General features: G+C 42.2%; 1 protein-coding gene across 2 annotated transcripts; it reads right to left on the reverse strand.

Annotated features, from left to right (window-relative positions):
- Window positions 1-407: 407 nt before the first annotated feature.
- Window positions 408-16,936, reverse strand: KCTD20 (potassium channel tetramerization domain containing 20). 2 transcript variants are annotated; one of them, XM_044444082.1, is made up of 9 exons: window positions 16,840-16,936; window positions 12,932-13,099; window positions 11,517-11,719; window positions 9,999-10,176; window positions 8,500-8,602; window positions 7,746-7,866; window positions 7,406-7,603; window positions 5,208-5,318; window positions 408-3,972 (listed from the first exon to the last, which is right to left on the reverse strand). In XM_044444082.1, the coding sequence occupies exons 3-9, from the start codon at window positions 11,647-11,649 to the stop codon at window positions 3,683-3,685; spliced, it is 1,134 nt and encodes a 377-aa protein (XP_044300017.1). In that variant the 5' UTR covers window positions 11,650-11,719; window positions 12,932-13,099; window positions 16,840-16,936; the 3' UTR covers window positions 408-3,682. The 2 variants fall into 2 exon arrangements, with proteins under 2 accessions (XP_044300017.1, XP_044300010.1); XM_044444075.1 differs by lacking the exon at window positions 16,840-16,936 and adding an exon at window positions 16,311-16,442.
- Between the last annotated feature and the right edge of the window lie 4,144 nt (window positions 16,937-21,080).

Raw genomic sequence — 21,080 nt, forward strand, 5'->3', positions numbered from 1 at the left:
TTGATTAGGTGTAATGAGTAAATATTGAAAAAGTCAGGAGGAAAATGGTGTAGGGTACTGCATGATTGCAGGAAGACTGGGAAGTGCACATGAATCCTGCCTCTAATTTTGACAATGCCTTGAACATGTTGCTATATTTGGGAGGTGGATTCATAATATTTGCTTTGCAGGATGCAACTCAAAACATCCCCCAGAGGTGCTTCACATGGTGCAAAATTAATGGGTACCAGCTGTACCCTGCAAAAAGTGGTGCGAATGTACACTTTGATTCTGTGGTGTATGCACATGAGAGATGTGAAGCTTTGTTCAATGCAGTACACAATTCCTTAGAAGATTCAACTTTCTGCAGATGTTAGTCCTCTTTCATGGACAGAAGAAAAGATAATAGAAAGTAGATGAAAAGCACATGAGATTAAAATCATTTTATAAAGAATATGAAATAACATGTAAACAACATTTGTAGGATATATAACTGCAGAAATTATCTCCTGTGAACACTGAATATTGAACTAATATAAAATGAAACACATATTCATACTTCAATGGCAGATAATGAAGTACAGTTATGATGTAATCACTGCTCAGATCTCCAAATTTCAGTAAATTTTGCTAAAAAAATATAAATTTGAAAACACTCAATTTCTTTGAGAAAGCAACATCTGCAAATAACTTTCATAGCATATGAAAACTGCATAACTGCCTATAGCTAAGTTAGAAAAAAAGTATAATCCTGCAAAGTTGCATTCAATCTACCAGTCATCTCAACTTTATCTGGACTGGGTAGTCCCAATTGTATTATAGTGCCTCATGTCCAAGCACTCATATTTAAGTCTTTGTTCTTAGAATTCTATTTTAAGATGTGGTTTTTTTAGTTGGATCCAGACTAAATTTACCCATAAAAATTGATTTTAAAGTTGAATGAGTAAATCTGGATTTGACCTATTGTGCTTCCTGAGCATACATTAGGGTCTGCTGTAATATAGTATCCTGGGACATCTGAACATGTATTTCTGTTAAGTGACATACCTGACTTATATGCAGTTGCCCATGAAACACCAATGTAGCTTTGGCAAACACTGTTGCTATGCCTTTTTCCTTGCAATTCATAACTTCCTCTAGGTTCAGTTAGAGATCTTATGGATAATTCTCATTATCCCCACACAGCTAGTTTCTGCAAAGGAAAAACTAGTCAAACCAGTTTTAAAACTGACTTGACTTTGTATAGGTGATTAGTCTTTAAGTAAATGTTTAACCTCTGTATGAGAACAAGTCTTGCTAAAATGAAATTGGCACATTTTGCTAATTCAGCATACACCAACTTTGAATTCGGTCTTTCATCTGGAAGTGTTCATCTGCAATATCTTTGTTTGCTGTTTTAAATAATAATGCCTGCCTATGTAGGCATAGTCAACAGAACATTTTCTAAAAGACCAAAGGAATTGAAGAATACCTCATTTTGTTTGATGACAACTAGTCCCTCTGTATGCCTTTGAAAATCCTTTCTGTAGGCACTTCTTGTGAAAAGATCACTGCATCACAGCTAGGTCAGAATATTAGCAAACATTTGTCTCTTCCATTAAGGAACACAAGTTCTAAGTCCGGAATCTTGTGTGTACTTTCCTGAAAATAAAATAGTCTTATTTCTGAGTAAACATGTACTGGATTGTACTGCAAGTCTATTTTATCTACAGTCGTGTGTTAATACTAATGTCCATTAATTTTTCTTGGCTATAAAACAGCTTGATCAGACAGACAATGAGCTTGTGAAAGAGAATATTGGTCTTAAGCAGTTGTTTTTTCCCAGAGTGTATAATGCTGCCTTTTCTGACAGCAAAACTATATCCTATATATTGCATAATCAGATGGCTTGATTCCTGCATTGTGGTTCCCGACAGATGGCAACCAGTCCCACATTTGTCTTTGAGACTGCAAGACAGACTGCTTGCATGCACTTTTTTTTTTAAGTGTATTTGTAATTTTGAGCGCTGATTGTAAAATAGTGCTAGATTACCTGTTTTAAAATCACATGTTCCTGGAAGCCAAAACACCTTTTTTTTTTTTTGGAGGGGGATGAGAGAACACTTCCTCTCTTCCATAGTTACATTCTCCATCTGAATGTTAAATATCAAATGAATTGCAGAGAATTGGAGGTATGCTGTACATGAAGCTTTTAAAGCACCTTGCCATTACATAGGTTAGCATATTTTTTAGAATTATGAACTGACCTCTCTGCAACCATATTGGAGGTAGTTCTAATCCAGAAAGACCATGCTGTGCAATTTTCATACATTTCTCACTGGACTTGGTGCCCAACAAAAAAATTCTCCCTTCACGGAGAAAGGCATGTATTATCCCTATGTAGGAAATGCATTAGCTAGCAGAAACACAGTGACATCCTTGTTTCCTCCAGATGTTCTGGCCTATAGCTCCTACCAATGAAAATGCTGGCAGTGACTGATGGGAGCTGAGATCAAAAACCTTTGGAAGGAGACAGGTTGGAAAAGGCTGGTAACACACCAGTGGGGAGCCTTATCCATTTCAGCATTTCTTTTCATCTTTATAATAGCTATTGATGGTGGGGAACCCTTGTTGAGAATAGAGTGCAGCTCCATCACCAGTTCCTTTAAAGCTCAAAATAAAAGCACCTGCAGTCCATATTTGCATTGGTTAGTCACCAGCCTCCCATAACCATACAAGGATGTATTTAAATAGGTAATTTTCCCCACATGACGTATGCTAAGCTGGTGCCTGTGACATGCTTCCATCTCCCACCCTCTTGAACCAGCATGGTTAAAATGGTCAGGTATGGAGGGAATGGGCCAAAACATCTGAAGGCGACACCAGTTTGGGTAGGGCGAGTCCTTGTAACACATGTCCTTGCTGAGCCAATTCAAATGTTCAGTGTTACCTTAAGAGCAAGAGGAAGTAACGCAAGAATAAATCTGCTTCTTTTGGCAACATGAAAGTCCTGGAATGGTATCCTCTGCATATCAGCTAGGTAACAATACAGATGGGAGAATTGCCAAGGCTTTGTTACTGAAGCAGGAAAATTCATATGCAATCTACCTCTGCACCGCCAGCCCCTGATCCTCCTGAAAAGCTTTTCTGGGGAGCTGGGGAATGCTTTGGAGCAAAAAGAGAAGCAACAGAGGAGCCTATAGGAGGAATTAATGGTAATGTCCGAGCCCCTTTCCTCCCGCACGGAGCCTTCACTGGCACCCTTCTGTTCATCTAAGCTATGGCCATTCTGGATCCAACTCACAGTTTTGTTTTCATGAGTTCCTGTGGAAGTACAATAGTTAAGTCATTCATACTTGGCGATTTTGAATGAATGCAATGCCTGCTGAGGTTCAACATAAAGTGCATACACATTTACATTGTATTTCTTCCAGTTCAGTGAATGGGAAGAATTATCTGAGTATATGCTCAGCCTCAGTGCCAGTTCTCATGGTCCAGATCCTCTTTGGTGGCTATTTGATGGAGACCTGAGCAGATGATCTGGGCACAAAAGTCCTCTCTGCCTGAAGTGTTCACGTGTAGAAAGCACAGCAACTGCAAGACCAGAACTGCTTGAAAGAGATCCAATTGCAGGAAGACTGGTGATGGGCTGGTCTGCATATTTAGTCCTGATCCAACTGTTCAACCAAATCCATCTGAGGGAACTTTGCACTTCAGCAAAGTATTACTCTGGTAGATCATTAGGATTCATTTGTGAAAATGGTGCATTTAATCTGTCGAGTTCGTCCACCTGCGCAGGGTGATGTAGCATAACCTCCTGATCTTCTGTTGTATCTTCACTGACAACAAGGTTTGTTAGAGATTTGCTTCTAACACACTGAAAATCAACATGGCGACTCTTTCCTTCTTCCTTTTCCCAAGACATCTGGATGAATGGGCGTTGTACATAGTTATAAATAACTTCTGAGCGCCCTCCAGGTCTCCTTTTCACTTTCTCTTTACAGGTTGGGTAACCTGAAACACAATGATTTTGGTATTGTTATCCTCTCTGCTTCTGGCCTCTGCAAACAGCCCTACTCCCAATTCAATAAACCAAGCATGATCCCAAGCATGTGTAGAAACAAAGAAGTCCTGCAACTCAGCAGCATTCCCATGGCTGGCATGACTGTCATACAGCCGTTTCTGTCTCACTGTGCAAGGGATTGCACCCTAAGAGGATTTCCAGAATCTGACTTGCAGTCCTTCCTAGGCATGTGGTTTGTAAGCCCTCTTCAGTTAAAGGTACAATATAACAAATTACAGTAAAAAGAGCAAAACACAGCAGAGCAACAGTATAAAACCATTAAAAGGTCTGAGCAAATAACAAAGACAATAGGAAGAGAATCACTGTAGGGCAGCCTTCCCCAACCTTGTGCCTTCCAGACACATTTGGACTGCAACAACCAGAATTCTCAGTCAATGGCCCTGCTGGATGAGAATGCTGGGAGTTGCAGTCCAAATGCCTCTGAAGGCCTCCAGGTTGGGGGAGGCTGCCTTAGGAGCAAATTCTAGAGAGCGAAGGTCCTTTCTTCATGCACCATCCACGCCACTTCAGAAGGTACAGGAACCCACAGCAGGGCCTCAGAAATAGCCAGAGAGGTTCATGAGGTCAAAAACACTTCAGTGGAAACCCTGTTTTCAAGCTCCTTAGGTCTGGGTAGAAAAGATCCTTAAAGGAACAGAGGGTATGTTCTTGCCAACATATAAACCAGCCATTCTCAAAATACAGAAGTTTACATTTTTCTCAAGCCCTAGCTTTTGAAATGACGGCTAGCAAAGCTCAAAACTAAAGAGAATGAGCCACAAAAGGCACTTTATTTTTAGTAGTAAACCATCTATTTTCTCCTCCTCCTGCTCCCCCTCACAAGCATGAAAAACATACATAAATAGGCTACTAGCCAAGCCTGGCACCCACCTGGCATCATCTCAGAAGTGTGGAGCTAATGCGAAACAGCACCCTCACCCCAGAGGAGCACAGCTTCACTGGAGTATCAGAACTCAGCAATGCATAAAAACCATCTGTCAGGTATTAGATTGCTGTGATAAGGTAGTGCCAGGAAGCAGGATAAGTGTATAAAACAGAAGCAAAACTGGAGTATAGGTTTGACAGAGCCAACTAGCAGTAGAACCAGGAAATGGTTTCTAAAAAGGAAACTGCTGCAGGTGCCTTTTTTCCAAAGCTGCCATTATCTCGGAAACCCTACACTTACCTTCAATGCCAATACGAATATTTTTCAGGCCACGTTCTTTCAAAACTGTCTTTGCAACATCACGGTTTTCAATGTACTTGAAGAATCGGTAGAGCTTTGAACTATACAGAACTTGGAGGTAGGAGGAAGAAGCCATAATTAATAATCTGCTAAAAATACATCTTCTGACAATATTGCCACTGGCAGTGGCAGTTAATATACTTTTCTAGCCATTTTTTTTTTTAAAGGGTAATCAGGAATTAGTCAAAGTTATTCATTCAGAAGCAGAAAATAATGCTAAAAGATCTTGCATTACCTAACTGAAAGGTGAGAAATGCAGAATTATAAAATATAATGCATGGAAAGGGTTGCACTTTAAAAATAACTATAGATCACATGCCCAGGCAAGCCTGCCTTGTACAAAATGCTGCTTTATAACTAACAAGAATAGATATATTTTAAATCACAACATGCCAATAAAATCATGGCTAGTAAATCAGGGGAGGCTTGTTTAAATCAAAATATTGTTTAAGCCTGACAAAGAGTCTGAAGAGGAATTAGATACATAGTTTGCCACAGTGTGTGAAGCCACGAGTGGCAAATCATGTGTCTACTTCCTAGACTGGTTGGGAACAATGCAAATTGTCATCTGACACATCTGGAGGGCACAAGGTTGGGGAAGATTGTCATAAACAATCTCAGTGTTAAATGTGCCCAATTCCACCTCACTAAAATAAATGAAGCCGCCTGCTTAAACATGTGTGGGGCTAAGTCAGTCTAATGGGGATTACTGTATGCAGGGAGGGAGAAGAATAGTTATATTATTTGTCACTCGTGAATTCACTTGAACGATTCAAAAAATGCCTGCAACACATAGCTGCATTCCAGAGAGCACCCAGAACAGACCTGCATGACCTTGCTCCTGAAAAAACTTCATTTTCTAAATGACAAAAAGATTGCTGTTCAGAAAGATGATATCTTTCCAGGAGGGAAGATATCTGGATCTCAAGGAAAGTACAGGCAGTCCCCAGAGTTACGAACAAGTTCTGTTCCTGTCCTTAGGTTGAATTTGTATGCAAGTTGGATCACATACAGATCATATTTAGCATGAGTAAGCCAAATGTTTGTCTTAGTAGAGCATATATTTTACCTTTCCATGCATTTAAAACACTTACAAATACACTAAAACATCTGAAACACAGTACAGTACTGTAATACAAGTTATGGAAGGCAACACTAACTGCATGTGGCCCAAAACACATGGGCTTGGGTACACTTGAGCCAACAAACAGGTGACGCCATGAAACATTTTCATGAACATAATAAACTAGTTCCTGCATTCGTTACCACAAACTGTTTGTCTTTAACTTGTTTTTTTAATTTCATAGGCATTACAGTAGTTTGTAAGTATGGATGTTCGTAACTCGGAAGTTTATAACTCAGATGTTTGTGGCCCAGGGACTGCCTGTATGTGAAAAAACTGCACATGAATGAATAAATTAATGTCTTGGAAGGCTTTTGGCACCCAAGCTTATATCCAGTTTTGCATACTATCCTACAATCAATAGGAAGTCTATGTGTCTAACCAGACATTGGCCCAAGTTACACAAAATGGCATGGGTTGCTTAATGTGTGGTTTGTTAGGGCTGTGTAGGAGCAAGGGAGCACACTGCTTGCTCTGTCAGCTTTGCATCTGATTCAGGAAACAACCTGGGAACCCATGTTGGGTTAAAACTCTGTGTTATTTTTTCCTGAACAAACCAGAACTCCAGGGTCTTACACACACTGAAGAGGCTGAGAATGGAGTGTCCCTGGGATTTTCTAAATCAGATGCCATGTGGAAGTGGCAAGAATGCAGCAGGTAGCTCAGTCCTGCATGGCCCCAACCAACTATGGTTAGTCATCTGGGACTGCACAACACAGGGCTTCATGGGAATCAGCCTTAGTACCAGACAAAAATAAATACATTCTTTATGAAAGCCAAGTTTCCTTATACAATACCTATCTATTTATTAAATACAGCAGTAAAATAAGACCTTCTGAAAATGTGAAAAAAGTACTGAATAATGTTGTGTATCTGTTTGTTCTAAGCAATCCCTATCGGGCTGTTGTTGCTGCTTCTTTTGTCTTTAATAAGACAATCTGCTGTGTGTATCATGTAATATATACTTGACCTAACATCCATTTTCTATTATTTTGTTTTAGTGCAGATCACTCACTCTGAGAGTATTCCTCCCCCACTGGCGGTGGATAGTCTTCGTCCCAGTCCACAGTGTCTTCATCCGTTAAAACTACAATGTGACATTCACGCTCGCCTTTCTTGGCACTAGCCACCATTATAGGCAGGATGAGCTCTTCCAGGAAGCAATCAAATTGCTTGTGAGCCCCATCATTAGAAAGCTCATGCAATAGTGCACCTAATAGGAAACAAGTCACACATGAGTCTTGGAAACAACAGTCTTACGTAGCCATGGAAGTCTCAGAGACAACCCCAATGGCAGAATGGCCCTGATATGCTGAGCGTGGGCACACCTCTCCTTTCCCTTTCACTGCACTTACTTAAATCTTGACACTTGATGGTGTTGAAGTCGAAGTTGATGCAAAGGTAGTCACACGTGTCTCTGAGATCAGGAATAGAAATCCCCTCAGGACAGTTAATGATTCCAGTTTTGTAATAATCCTGAAAGTACAAATGGTAAATCATGTCACTTGTCTCCTGTTGTCCCTCCAAAACATTCAGAGTGGTATGTTCAGGTCTCCTCATGAAGTCTTTCATCCAGTAATCCATCCTTTCCCAACCTGGCAACCTCTACACCTATTGGACTACAATTCCCATGATCTTCAGCCAGCACACATCTAGAAGGCGACAGGTTAAGGAAGGCTCTGCCAGCTGAGCAGTCTGTTCTAAGCCTGAAGATTGCTACAGGGTTCACATGTCCTTGATTGTATTGTTAAACTGTCCCGAGACTTCGGTATGGGACGGTATAGAAAAGTTTTAAATAAATAAACAATAAATAAATAAATAAATTCCTTTCATTTTATTTTAAAAATGAAGCATTTTTAGTTAGTTTCACAATTCCCTATACACTACAAACGAGAAAGATTATGGGTTAAAAGAGAAAGGGCTATTCAGGCAATAAGGTATGATATAAATGTTATGCACCAACTCAAAAGCAGGACACAGAGAGGAAATGAGGAAAAAGCCCAAGGTCTATCAATAAAAAGATAATACTTATTGAGAGATTTGAAGCTCCTTTAAACCTGAAGGCAACATTCAGAACTCTGCAGGCAATAACTTTGTGAGCTTTCTCACCAGCACAGTCCGGAAGACAGTGGAGCTGATTCCTTCTGCAATTACATACTCCCCTTTCTCATTAGGCCGAGTAAAATTATATTCTCGTCCTGGTCCAAACATTCTGAAAGGCAACAAAGTATGCATAAATGTATTTCAGATGCCTCTGCTTCAAACCAGCTGGTGCGTTGGTATAAACTGCTGTTTCACGGGACTATCACAGTACTGAGGTCCCCTGGTCATATGAATGGGGTTCCATGAAGCTAGGAAAAGAGCCAAGTGGTGTGGTGGTCAAATGGTTGGACTGGGGACCTGGGAGATCTATGATCTAGTCCTCACTGGCCATGGAGCTCCCTGGGCGACTTTGGGCCAGTCACTCACTCTCAGCATAACCCACCTCATAGGGTTGTTGTTGTGATGATAAAATGGATTGTATAAGCCTGTTTGAGTTCCTCACAAGGGGAAAAATAAGGAGGGACATAAATGCAAGATGATGATTATGATGATGATGAGGATGAAAACTTCTGTTCAGAATTATTAATTGTGACTCAATAAAACATGGCTTATTGGCCCAAGAATGAGTTCTGTGCCTGGGCACTCCCACCGTGAATTTCCCTTCCTCTATTAAATGCCTGGTTTCAGCACTTGTATCCTTATTTCTGAACCAAGAAACCATGCTGAAGTCTGGCTCCAAGCACTGGATATCACTTTAAAACACGCTTCACCATTTTGTTTCCAAAAAGCAGCTATGGGGGGTTTCTCAATCCAGATCAGGACTTCAGCACAGAGGAAGGCCACTAACTTTCCATGGTGTTTTTCTGCTGAAAATCCCACCCCTTCCCACACTGAAGCCCCTGTTTACCCTATTAGAAAAATTAATCAGGATAAGGTTTTTTCCTCCAAAGGGAAGAACTTCTGCATTGAGCAGAGGTTGGACCAAATGGCCACTAGGCCCCTTCCAACTGCATGATTCTATGACATGAAAACAACCCGAGGGAAGAAGTTAAACCCTAAAGCTGGTTCTTGAATCTTATCAGACCCTAAAATCACTCCCACCTATACCAGTAGCACTCTCTAAACATTCTGTTGAATATACTTCTGAGGCTAACAGCCCATAAATGCCTTCATCTCAATCTGCATTGTGGTCTATCATCCTAAATGCATTTACTAAGAGTCAAATCCCATTGATTGCAATGTTCTAAGATCTGAACATCTTCTAAAATGAGCATCAGTTCAGTCTCAGCATCAATTACTGTACACTCAGGGTGGGATCCAGAATAGTGCTTTGGGGTGTTCTGCTTGTGCCAGGGGAACTAGGCAGTGAGAGAGTCTCTGTGATTCTTCCTTCCACTGCAGCAATCAGCACTTCCCAAAAAGCTTCTCTGGAAGGCTCTGGAGCAGCATGTGGGGGGCTACCCAGATTTTCCACCTCTGTTGGGACCTGGTGCTTTCAGTTCACCCAATCCTGTTTCCACACGAGAAACTGCCTGGAAGTTTTAGAAGGTAATAAAGCCACTCACCTTCCCAGCATTGTATCAGGATGAGCAGTGAAAATCTGGGGATTTACCACAAATCTAGTGCCATCGACCACAAGAGTCACTTTCTCAGGTGCTTGGACTTGCAGGCTGTTATTCAAGCAATTACAGCTGTTTCCATATTGTTCTGGGGCAGTGTGGTAGTCTTGATTTCTTTTAAGCCCTGCATGGAAGAAAATGCTTTAATCATCTTCAAGAATATTTGAACACCGAGGGTTTGCAGAGTGAGAAGCACAATTGGAAGCTCTCATGCAACCCACTGCTACTTCCAGCCATGGAGGAGTGGGGAGCAGTACCGCTACTAGCCACAGCACTGCAGTAATTGCCTAAGTGCTTAATTAGATTAAATAAGGTAAAGGTTTCCCCTTGACATTAAGTCCAGTCCTGCCTGACTCTAGGGGGCGGTGCTCATCTCCATTTCCTAGCCAAGGGAGCCAGCGTTTGTCCGCAGACAGTCTACCATGCATATAATTGTAGATAACTCATCAAATAGATAACAGCAACATTTCAAGAAAAGAGATGCTCCTGACTTAAAAGATCACAAAGGGGCTTTCTAGAAACTCTTGTACACACAGCACAGTTGGGGACACATGAATTTAACCATATATATACACAATGCTATCATGCACATGTTTCCATATTCAAGTCTGCACACTGCTAGCAAGATGGGGACACATTCTGTTTTACACCCTGAACTGACATCACATTTCTGGAAGAATCACATGCTAAGAAAATGAATATCCTCTAAAGCAAGGCTGGGGAAGTTGTAGCCCTCCATATGCTGCTGAACTTCTATTCCCATCATTCCTCACCTTTGGTCAGGCAATCTGAATTTGGTGGGAACTGGAGTCTAACAGCATCTGGAGGACCACAGCTTACAGAGCCCCATTACACAGCCCTAACTATTTATTTATTTATTTATTAGATTTATATCTCACCCTTTTTCTTACAAAGAACTCAGAGTGGCTTATATAATTCTCCTCCTCCTGCTCTCAGTCTTATCCCCCCAACAACAACCATGTGAGGTAAGGTGGACTGAGTGTCTGTGACTGGCCGAAAGTCACCCAGTTGGCTCCATGGGTGAGAAGGGAGTAGAACCCAGATCGCCTGAGTCCCAGTCCTGTGCTCTTAACCACTACACCACACTGGCTCTCTAGCACAAATAAGTACTCAAACCAGATCTTTCTTTACCCTATCATCTGAACTCAGGAACCTGGTTTGTGTTGTTCCCAATATAACCAAATAAAGGGAGCAGCAAGCCAGGACCCTGGTTTGGGTGACATGTGAAACAAAAAAAAAATTGTAGCAACTTGGACTAGTGAGAAAAACCCTTTGGATGCAAAAGAATGGTGCATCCCAGGATGCAGGCAAGCCCATTTACAGTAAGATTCTACTGAAGCTGGCCTACCATTTCATGGCAAGCTGTAGCTTGGCTCAGTAACAGGTGCAGTGGGTTAGGCTGCATCTGACATCATCCTAAGCAAACAACCTTCTTGAACTTACCATGATTTCTGCATAGAGAAGGAATGTTAACAGTTTGGCTGCCCTGATCCAGGGTGCTTTCTCCCAGATCACCAAATGTAGCAGTTATGTTTTTGATCAGCTGAGAAGATTCTTGATTGCTCAACCTTTCCATTCCAGCAGGAGAATTAATACTGATTTGGGATGCTCATAATTCAGACTGACTGCCCATCTAGGGGAAGGTCCTATAAAGGAGAGATAGTTTGGGGTTACATCTAGCAGCAACCTCTCAGCCTAATGTGCCCTAAAGTATGGTCCAAATCATAATCAAATCTGAATCTATTACACTGAAGGGCCTTTGGTCCCCAAACAGAAATGCATTCTTCCTGCTTTAACTACCCCACTGAGCATCACCCACTGTGAATCACGGTTCCCGCCTCCCTTGGAGTTGCTCCATCAAATATTTTGACTCATATAGATTAGGCAAGGTTGAGGAAGTGAATAATACTCTTGGCCTTTTTTTATCCAGCAAAAACAAAGGACTGGGTTGAGATATAATCTATGTGAAGCTCTTTAATCATTCAAAGTGTTATTTAAATGCCATGTACTATTCTTAGTTAAGAAGGAAGGAAAGAGGGATTAAAGCCACCTGCCTTTCACAGTCTTTATGTCTTGCCTTTCTTCAAAAGAGCTTAGGGAAACTTACATGGTTCTCTGCCCTCCCTGCCTGTTTTAGCTTCACAACAGCTCAGTAAAGTAGTCTATGCTGTGATCGGCCCAAGGTCCTCCAATAAACTTCATGACTGAGTACAGATTTACACTCCAGTTTCCACAGCCCTAGTCCAACACTAACCACTTCACTAGGCTGGGCCTCACTCTTGAAGTCCTGCGCTGAACAGGACTGGATTTATTGGCCCCTTCTACTGCTACTATTTCATGACTCTATGAGACTTAGGATAGCCTGTTTCCCCTGTTAGATCTAATATGCAGTTCTTGTTTACTGACTGCGTATCTTAGCCCACCTTCTTTACCAAAATTTGAGTAGGCAACAATGAGAGTTAAGCTCATGTGTGACACTTCCCTGACACAGATATGCACTGATAAAGAAAACCAAATCAGTGTAGACTCCTATGCTTCAAGATTCTGCAAGTGAGCATTTTTCCAAAAATACGATAATCAAGAAGCTGCCATCAGCAATGCACACCTTCACAGGGACAATGTCATGTGTGATGTAGCCCTGAGAAACACACCAGTATTTCTCTTGGTCATTTCTGCGACTGGAAAGGTGAAACTAAAAGACACCAGTTCTGTATACTGCCAGACAAACTCACACCTGTTTCTCTGAGGTGAATTCATTCTTCCCTGGTCATGTTTTCAGATTTGGGAAAATCTGCAACCACGCTCCCCTGTCCAGCTGTGATATGGGGACCACATTGCCAATGTATCATTCTCCTTACCTGATTATCTTACTGTGTTAGCATCCAACATGGATGGTGACATTTTAGGAACAATATTTAAGACCACTCTGTAAAGCTAATGAAATGCCCAGTGGTGTTTTGTGCTGTTGATATAATCCCATTTAAAAAGAAATCCAGTTTCTTCAAATACAGTCTTGAAACTGCAGCCTAAAACACAGAAACAAACAGAGGTTATTGTGAACGTGTCTCTAGGAGCAATATTATCTTGCCTTCTTTTTACTGTCAAGTAGAAGGGCCCCTGCCTCTCTAGCTAGGACTTGCCCTACTCTAGAAATGAAAGCAAGAGAAAGACAGAACTCTTAGACACATATTTAAAGGAATGTTTTGGCTCACAACTTCACAAACAGGGAAAGTTTGAGAGTGCAATCTGAAATTCATCCATTTTTCTTTTAACACATAGCTTATTCATGGTGTGAATATCATGAATAACGCAAATAGCATGCAGCCTGCAATGGCTTCTCTTCCAGCCTTTTATTCCTGCATCACCCACCCCTACAGCCTTTTCCTTTATCCTTAACCTGCAGGACTCTCAACAGGGCAGGTTTAAACCAGTCAGGCAAGCCGAACTATATTTGGCTACTGAGTGCTGCTGCTTTAGCATTCAGTAGCATGTGTGTCTTTAGATGGGCACTTATAGCCAATAAACAAACAAACATAACTCGTGCAACCTGTAAAGACAGTGATATTTAGTTATGTAAGTAGTTTAACAGTGTGATCCTGTGCCTATTTACTCAGAAGTAAGTTATCCTGCATTTCAGAGACTTCCAAGATAGTGTAAGGAGTCTTGCTTGTTTGCCTTCCTCCTCTCCTCTTGTTTGGGATTCCCATGGATCTCCTACACTTTCATTCTTTGTTAGGATCACTTTGCACAATAATTGGCATTTGATCATATTATAGTTTATTGCACAATGCACTGGATACACATTTTCTGTGGTTCCAATTTTGTAACTGTGCATTGTTTTCTCTTGTTACCTGTCACTCAAGATCTTGATGTGTCATGATGTTTTTCCAGTGTTTCCCTGAGGATTTCTCAGTGTTTCTGTATTTCCTTGTGTGCTTCTATATTATTCTTGCACATCACCCATTCAAAGTCTCATTTCCCTCCCTCTCATGACTGCAGCTCCATAAAACACTCTGTGTATGTTCTATTCCTCGCAGTCAGTCTTAAACTGATACTCTTCAGTGTTGATGTAATTTAGGGATCCCTGCTACTGTAAATAAACTGAGTGCTTGATTGTACTCTTCCAGTGAATCCAGGTATTCCTTCCAAGCAAGTCTGAGATCCTGACACACCCTCCCAAACTGCTGTGGTTTAGTCCCCATCACCAGTGAAGCGTCACTGGTGATGCAGACTTGGCATCTTCAGAAAGGAACTGACACTTCAGACTAAAACTCTTTCCTATCACTGAATCCCCACTTATCCTGCCAAAAAGGAAGCCCAAAGCAAATACCAACATCATACAAAAAATAATGTCTCAAGACAATAAATACATTTTTCTTGCAGTAAAAATGCTATATATAAGATTATAAATACTTCTGAAATTCAATATTTAGGAAAATATCCATTCAGTAAATAAGCAATATAAAATTATTTAACAATATACTAATAACAGAGGGGTAATAAAATACTGCTCATATTTTAGCCAAAAATATACACTTACATATATGTACACACACACACACACACAAAATAGCAGCAACTATAAACCATTTGGACATACAGTTAAAGGAGACAAATTCACCTTGCAGCTAACAGATGCCAAGATACAAACTTAGAAAAGCTAATTAAAATTAACCGATGGCATTTATATTTCATCTTTTCCTAAGGAGTTCAAGGCAGTGCACTTGATCGGTGTATGGAGTCTCCCCTACCTCCATTTTTCTACTCACAACAAACCTGCGAGGTCTGTTGAGGCTGAGCGGTAGTGAGTGACTGACTCCCTCAGTGAACTTCATAGCTTGGTGAGAATGTGAATCTGAGTCTTCCCAGTCCTAGACTTGAACTCCTTTAGGAGACAGACAAACCCTTGTCCTCACTGATAAACACACGGAGCAGGTGAAAGACCACGTCTTCAGTACCAAGCTACACATTTGTCTACACTCAGGCCAGGCAGGTGAAGGCCTTTTCAGTGATTGCCCCCTCTTGCCTCCAGAGTCCCTTTTCTAAGGATCTCGTTCAGCTCTGCGACTCCTTAAGTGTCCACGTGTTATGAAGATATGGCTGTCCCAGGAGACATTTGAGGATATGGTACCCTGAATGAGGCCTTGACAATCCTGCTATCATTGCTAGTGCTTTAGAGGTTACTTGGCTTCTTACTTCTGTGGCTTTTTCATCACATGTTATTTTAGTGTTGTATCTTAAACTGTTCCACTTGTTTGAATGTGCTGTTGATCAGCCGCCTTGATTTTGTCCAAGTGATGGAAAAGCAAAGTGTATGTGCTCTAATACAAGTATTGGGAAGGGCTTACCAGGAGTAGCAGCTTTTTCATTAGGAACCTGAGTGCTGCAGCCCAAAATACATTCCCTCAATATTAAAAAAAAAAAAGCAAGCTACTGTGATTATTAAAAGTGTTGGAAAATACAAACATGTGCAAATGCATGGGCGTGCAGCCCTGGAGAAACAGATAAGTTGCAAGTGAATTTCTTCTTCTAGCGAAATCACATTATGTAATACGATTGGCATTCTTTGTGTATATGTAAAATTATGTGTTACATAGTTCACTCCAGAAAAAATCAGTGTCACTGACATCCTTTTTTTGAAATAAACAAATACAGGATGGACTGTTCTAAAATAAGCAGTGCTAGGATTACTGCGCTGGGGTTGTGAGAAATTCTGTAAGCTATTTTATGGCTTATTACTAGACAGATCTACTACAAAAGCTTCCCATAACCTTTTAATAAAAGGATTACAAGAGAAAATACACAATAATTCTTCTTCCTGGTTTGTGCTGCCCCTTCCAATAGCCTACACAAAATATGGAAGGTTTATTTCCTTTCAATGCATAATAATATAGTATTTTTTAAATTATGCCTTATGCCAAAGCAATGATTTACCCTTCACACAGCCTCTCTTCATAATTATACACACTGAAGTTTTCCATTTCCAAAAAGTGCAATTTGTAGCCTCTAAACGGACACTTTTAACACAACCTAGTTAAATAAAATATATCTAATATGGCAGAAAAACCACATTTTATTTTTTAAAATGTTTTCTGTTCCAGACCTGAGATAAAAAAAAGAAAAATAATTTGCATGGAAAACTCCAAATGATTGAAACACTGCCACAATCAATGCCCGATACTATCCTTGGAATCAAGTTCCCCCATTATGATGGAAAATTAAATATCTTGCACTTACCTACAATCAGTAAACAGTCCCAGCTGACAGAACAATTTGGAAATCTTGAAATTTATCTTTCATAAAGAATTGGGCAAATCTAAGCCGCAGAATAGCAGGCAGCGATGGCTGCTCCTGCTGTGGCAATCAAACTCTCCACCCCCCCGTCTAAACTCAGTTGGTGATTCATGGGCATCATTTCAGATTAAAAGTCCCTGCCCAGCATACACGAAAACAAGAGCCTGCATCCTCTCCCAGCAGCGAGATTCGGTTGAAATACTGGCATGGAAAGAATACGCATTCATATTGGATGTCTTAGGGATCTCTTTTAGAACTCTGCTTTTGCTCCTCATTTCAGAACTTCATATTGTTCTGTGAACTGTTTCTTGATGCAACGTGTTTATGTCTGAAGTAACCTATTTAACCTCTTTCAATAAATATTTTCGCAGAAGAAAACACATCCAGACTGAATAAACTAGAATGTTCAGAAGGGGCTAGTGTAAATAAAATACATGCTTGTAAAGAACACACGCCCATATATGTCACTAACCTTCTCCAGAAATAATATGGCACTCTGCTTCTTCCCAGAACATGTCTCCAGGGTGCATCTGCATCACTAAGCTTGCAGTCCTGTTTGGACAGAAAAAGTGCTGGGGAATGCTGGAAGCTATAGGATTTTTTTCTTTCTCAACATGCCTAGAATTGCACCCTTAGTTCAATTAAGTACCACCCTCTATAGAAATAATTGCAAATTCAGTTTAGAATTACACATTAAATACATAATACTACACCACGGTGGAAACCACCATGGAATGGCTTGTCATGTTGTATGAACTCAGTCAGGCACGTACGTCATGGTACAGAGAGAAACAACTGTCTGGTCTATGGTTTCCATGCTTCACCATGTCTTCTTCAATTGTGTGAACCCAGAGACAACATTTCTGACCAGATCTGCCTAGTGACTGATGAGTCAACTCCGCCAGTGCTCTGATTCACTGCCCCACCCTCACTCCTGCCTCTGCCTTCTCCGCTGCCCCTGATGCCCACGGGTAGCTTTGGAATGTTGCTCTCCATGCCACCTCCAGCAGCAACACCACAGGTAGCCATGTTTATGTGCCTGTCTTGCATCAACACTGTTCACAAGTCGTTCTGCGATTTCATTTCTGGCACAAGCGTCAGCTCTCTCTCTGCAAAGCCGCCCATCCATAAGAGGAGTGCACAGATTTGCCGAACAGGGAAAGTGCCGTGCAAAGGTCATGTCTTCTGCTTTGTCTCCTGCCCTCGGATGTGCTCCCAGCTTGTCCCTGACATTCCTCTGGACTGTCAACAAGCCCTGCTGTTGCCTTCCCTGGTCTTCTGAACCTGCCAGCATCCACCACTGCCGGGTGCAGGGTGTGGGAGTTTCATACCATGATTTCTCAGTGGATCTGGGAGAAGTACCTAGGGAAGTTCCACTGGCGGAGCCTCCAGCCTGGCATGGCAGTAGCCACATTGGAGTGCTGCTCAGGATTTCCTGTCTGCCCTAAAAAAATAGGCGGGTGCTGTGGTTGGGGCCGTGGTGCAGCTGCTCCCCCTCAACACACGTGCTCCCGACTGTCTCTCAGAGCCACCGGGGCACTGCTGCAACCGAGCTCTGCGTACAGATCTATGGGCACATGTCCATGCAGTCACGGAGCTGGCAATGCCAGGTGCAGCCAACGGCAGAAGTAGAGCGCCTGCATCCAGTGGTTAAATGCATGCTAGCATGGTGTGGGGCAAAGTGGGGGCTGGGGACCGTGTGTGGGCACAGGCCCAGGGCAGCAGAGTCTGTGTACCAGCAGAAGTGACTCTGGATTTATTCACACCTGGCATGCTTTGCTTTCCATCACAGCCACACTTTTGCTGCCCCCGAGTCCCTGTGATGCTGCAGAGACAGGCATGTTTTGCAAGAGCGATGTGGTTCCTGCAGGAAGGGCTGGTCATGGGGCTCTGTGCAGGGGGGTGAGGGGCAGTGCCAGATGAGGCCGCTTGCAGAGCACCCTGGCATGGGGGAGGGGGGACGGGGAAGGTGCCTCTGCGTGTGGTGGTGCAAGCAGCAATGGGGAAGGGCTTCTGAGGGCGTGCTTGTGGGGTGCCAGGGGAGGCCTGCTGTGGACATGGCCTGGGATGAGGCAGGGAAGAGCATGGGCTGCTGCACTGATGCCCTCCGTGGCCTGACCGCAGGGCGAGGCGGCCCCTGGCTGAGTGTTTAAGTTCAGTGCAGAGGGGTGTATAGACAGATCTGTAGCAAAGGAGAGGCGGGAAGAGACCTGGGTGTGGATGGGTATGCTTGTACTGTGGCACAGGGTTCAGCAGCACAGGGGAGCACCACTCTCATGCTACTCTAGAGCAAGTGATACTCTTGGTAGTAAGTGGCTACCTCAGTGGAAAACAAACCAACCAGGAGCACCTGTCTGAGGACATGCCCTGGGGAGTGTGTGGATCAATGAGGAAGAGGCAGGCAATGTAGACCAGGGTGGTTCTCTTTAGGATTGAATTCCAGCTGCAGAGGCTAATGGGATACCTGCTGCCACTAGAAGCAATGATGGAGAAGGGTGGAAACCATGAGACTGTCTGAACCCAAGAACCAAGCCATGTCATGCAGCAACCACACGGCAAAGTTTCACATCATGTGTGAATGAGGCCACACACTAGCAGTAGCAAACTAGGTAATTTTAGACCCTGGACTCAATGGTTTTATAAGAGCTTCCCCTAAACAGCTGTATGCATTTCTTCAGTTGTGCATCACAGCTAACCTCTCACCCACTGCCACTCCATGCATTACATCTGTTTCTGCATTTTTTATAAATTAGGCCAATCCCCCTACTTGCCAATGATGAAAAACAAAATAATCTGAATTATTATCATACTGTGTTTCTCTCCCAATTTTCTTGCGCTTGTGGTGAATCCAGCGTGGTTTATATAATCCTCCTTTGCTCCATTTCACCCTCACAACCACCATCCCGTGAGGACAGTTGCACTGAGATTCAGCGACTGCCTCAAAGCCACCCAGTGAGCTTCATGGTCCAGTGAAGACTAGAACTCAGATCTCCCAGGACTTCAGTCCAACCCTCTGACCACCACACCACCCATGTAGGATTTAGCCTTTTTAACTCACTTAAATGAGAGCACCATCATGATTCCAGTAATAAAATGGAGTTCAGTTCTGCTGCCCCGAAACTAAACACACGTACTTGGAAATCATCCCCTTTTCTTGGAGAAGAAGATAATATATTTTAAAAGTTAAAACAGAATATTTGTACATGCATGGTTTGGGAACCCTAAATGTTATCAATAGGAAAGGAAGCTGAGGCAACAAGCTTCTGCTTCGAGGCAGGGCGAGGGGGCCTGGCACCCCCATGCTGGCCCAAATGTTGGTCTTGGCCCTGTGGACTGCTCCCCATCATCTGCTGAGAGCGATCACTTGGCCCCTCTAGTTTATTAGCTCTGGATGCCAGCCCCAAGTGCAGCACACACCAGGACCTACTGAAAGAGTAAGCAAAATACACCCCTTCTTAACAAAATTCACCAACACTGAGAGCTTTTCCAAGTGGGAAATTCCAGCAATCCTAATATGCAATTACGCATGAGCAACTGACCAACACTGCTCCGCTTCCTAGTGCGAACAGGCAGCAGGGATCCGCCACCAGTCTGGGCTTCCTCAGGTATATTCATGTGGCATGGCAACACAGTTGCCTGCATGGTTCTGGATTATCTGCATGTGGAACCCAGTCAATTTAGACGTTTTTTGGTGATGTCATCGGGACCGTTTTATTGAGGAAAAATGCAAATGATCTGCAAGAATCTGTTGGATGTGAGTGTGTGGAGGGCTGATTCAGTGGTGATGGATAGGGGTAGGGGAGAATAAGTGCCATTTCAGAGGTTACAGCCTATCTTCCTAAATGCCTGATTGCCTGAAGACTTCACTTTTAAAACAGATTATTTCATGAGCTCTTCTTGTGACCACAAGTACAACCCTACCCAGTTGTTTGCCAAAGCTTCTTAACAGCTGCTTGGTGGGACCATGAACTGCACTCATTCTTAAGTGTGAATCCCTTCTTTACAGAGGAGGGTCCTCTGTTTGAAGTGCTATCTCATCCAAGTCCTATTCAAAGCAAAGAACTCAATGAAAAGAGAACGGGAAGGACCCTTGAAGTAGCCTATGCATATTCAGCACCTGGACAGCAGTCACAGGTCATCTGGTCACGCTTTCCTAATATGATGAGATGGATATATTTCCAATTAAATTATAGTGATTACTTCTAGCGATGCATGTATGCATATAAGTTATCATAGGCAAATTTTATGGAAATCCCTACCAAGTTCCCCCTCTTTTTGGTAAGGCATAAGTATTCGCCCTAGTAAGAGTTTTATTGCTATTCTAATTGTATTTGTGTGGTTACCAGCAGAATAAATATTTAATTAATAATCCACATGTTAGCCAGTTAAAAAACTGATTGTAGGTGCCTGTCTGAACTGTGAAATATATTTCACATTTCTGAGATAATAATTGACTGACATATTGTCCCATCCCTTCATGTCAAACATTTCTGGAGCATTTCCAGCAAAATCATAAGAGAGATAGCAACAGTAAAATTAACTTAATGAATAACCAGATAGATTATGATAATGAATAAAACTCCGCACATCAGATAATTGCAGCGGGGAGGGAATCAGAAAAGAGCTTTTGACACTAAGCAAATGTGAAGGCAGATTCATGCTGGAGCTGGTGATTTTTCAAGCTTGGAGTTGTCAAGAGGCTGCATTACCTGA

Source organism: Varanus komodoensis, unplaced genomic scaffold (assembly GCF_004798865.1).
Source record: "Varanus komodoensis strain SLA01 unplaced genomic scaffold, ASM479886v1 scaffold1, whole genome shotgun sequence".
NCBI classification, from domain to species: Eukaryota; Metazoa; Chordata; class Lepidosauria; order Squamata; family Varanidae; genus Varanus; species Varanus komodoensis.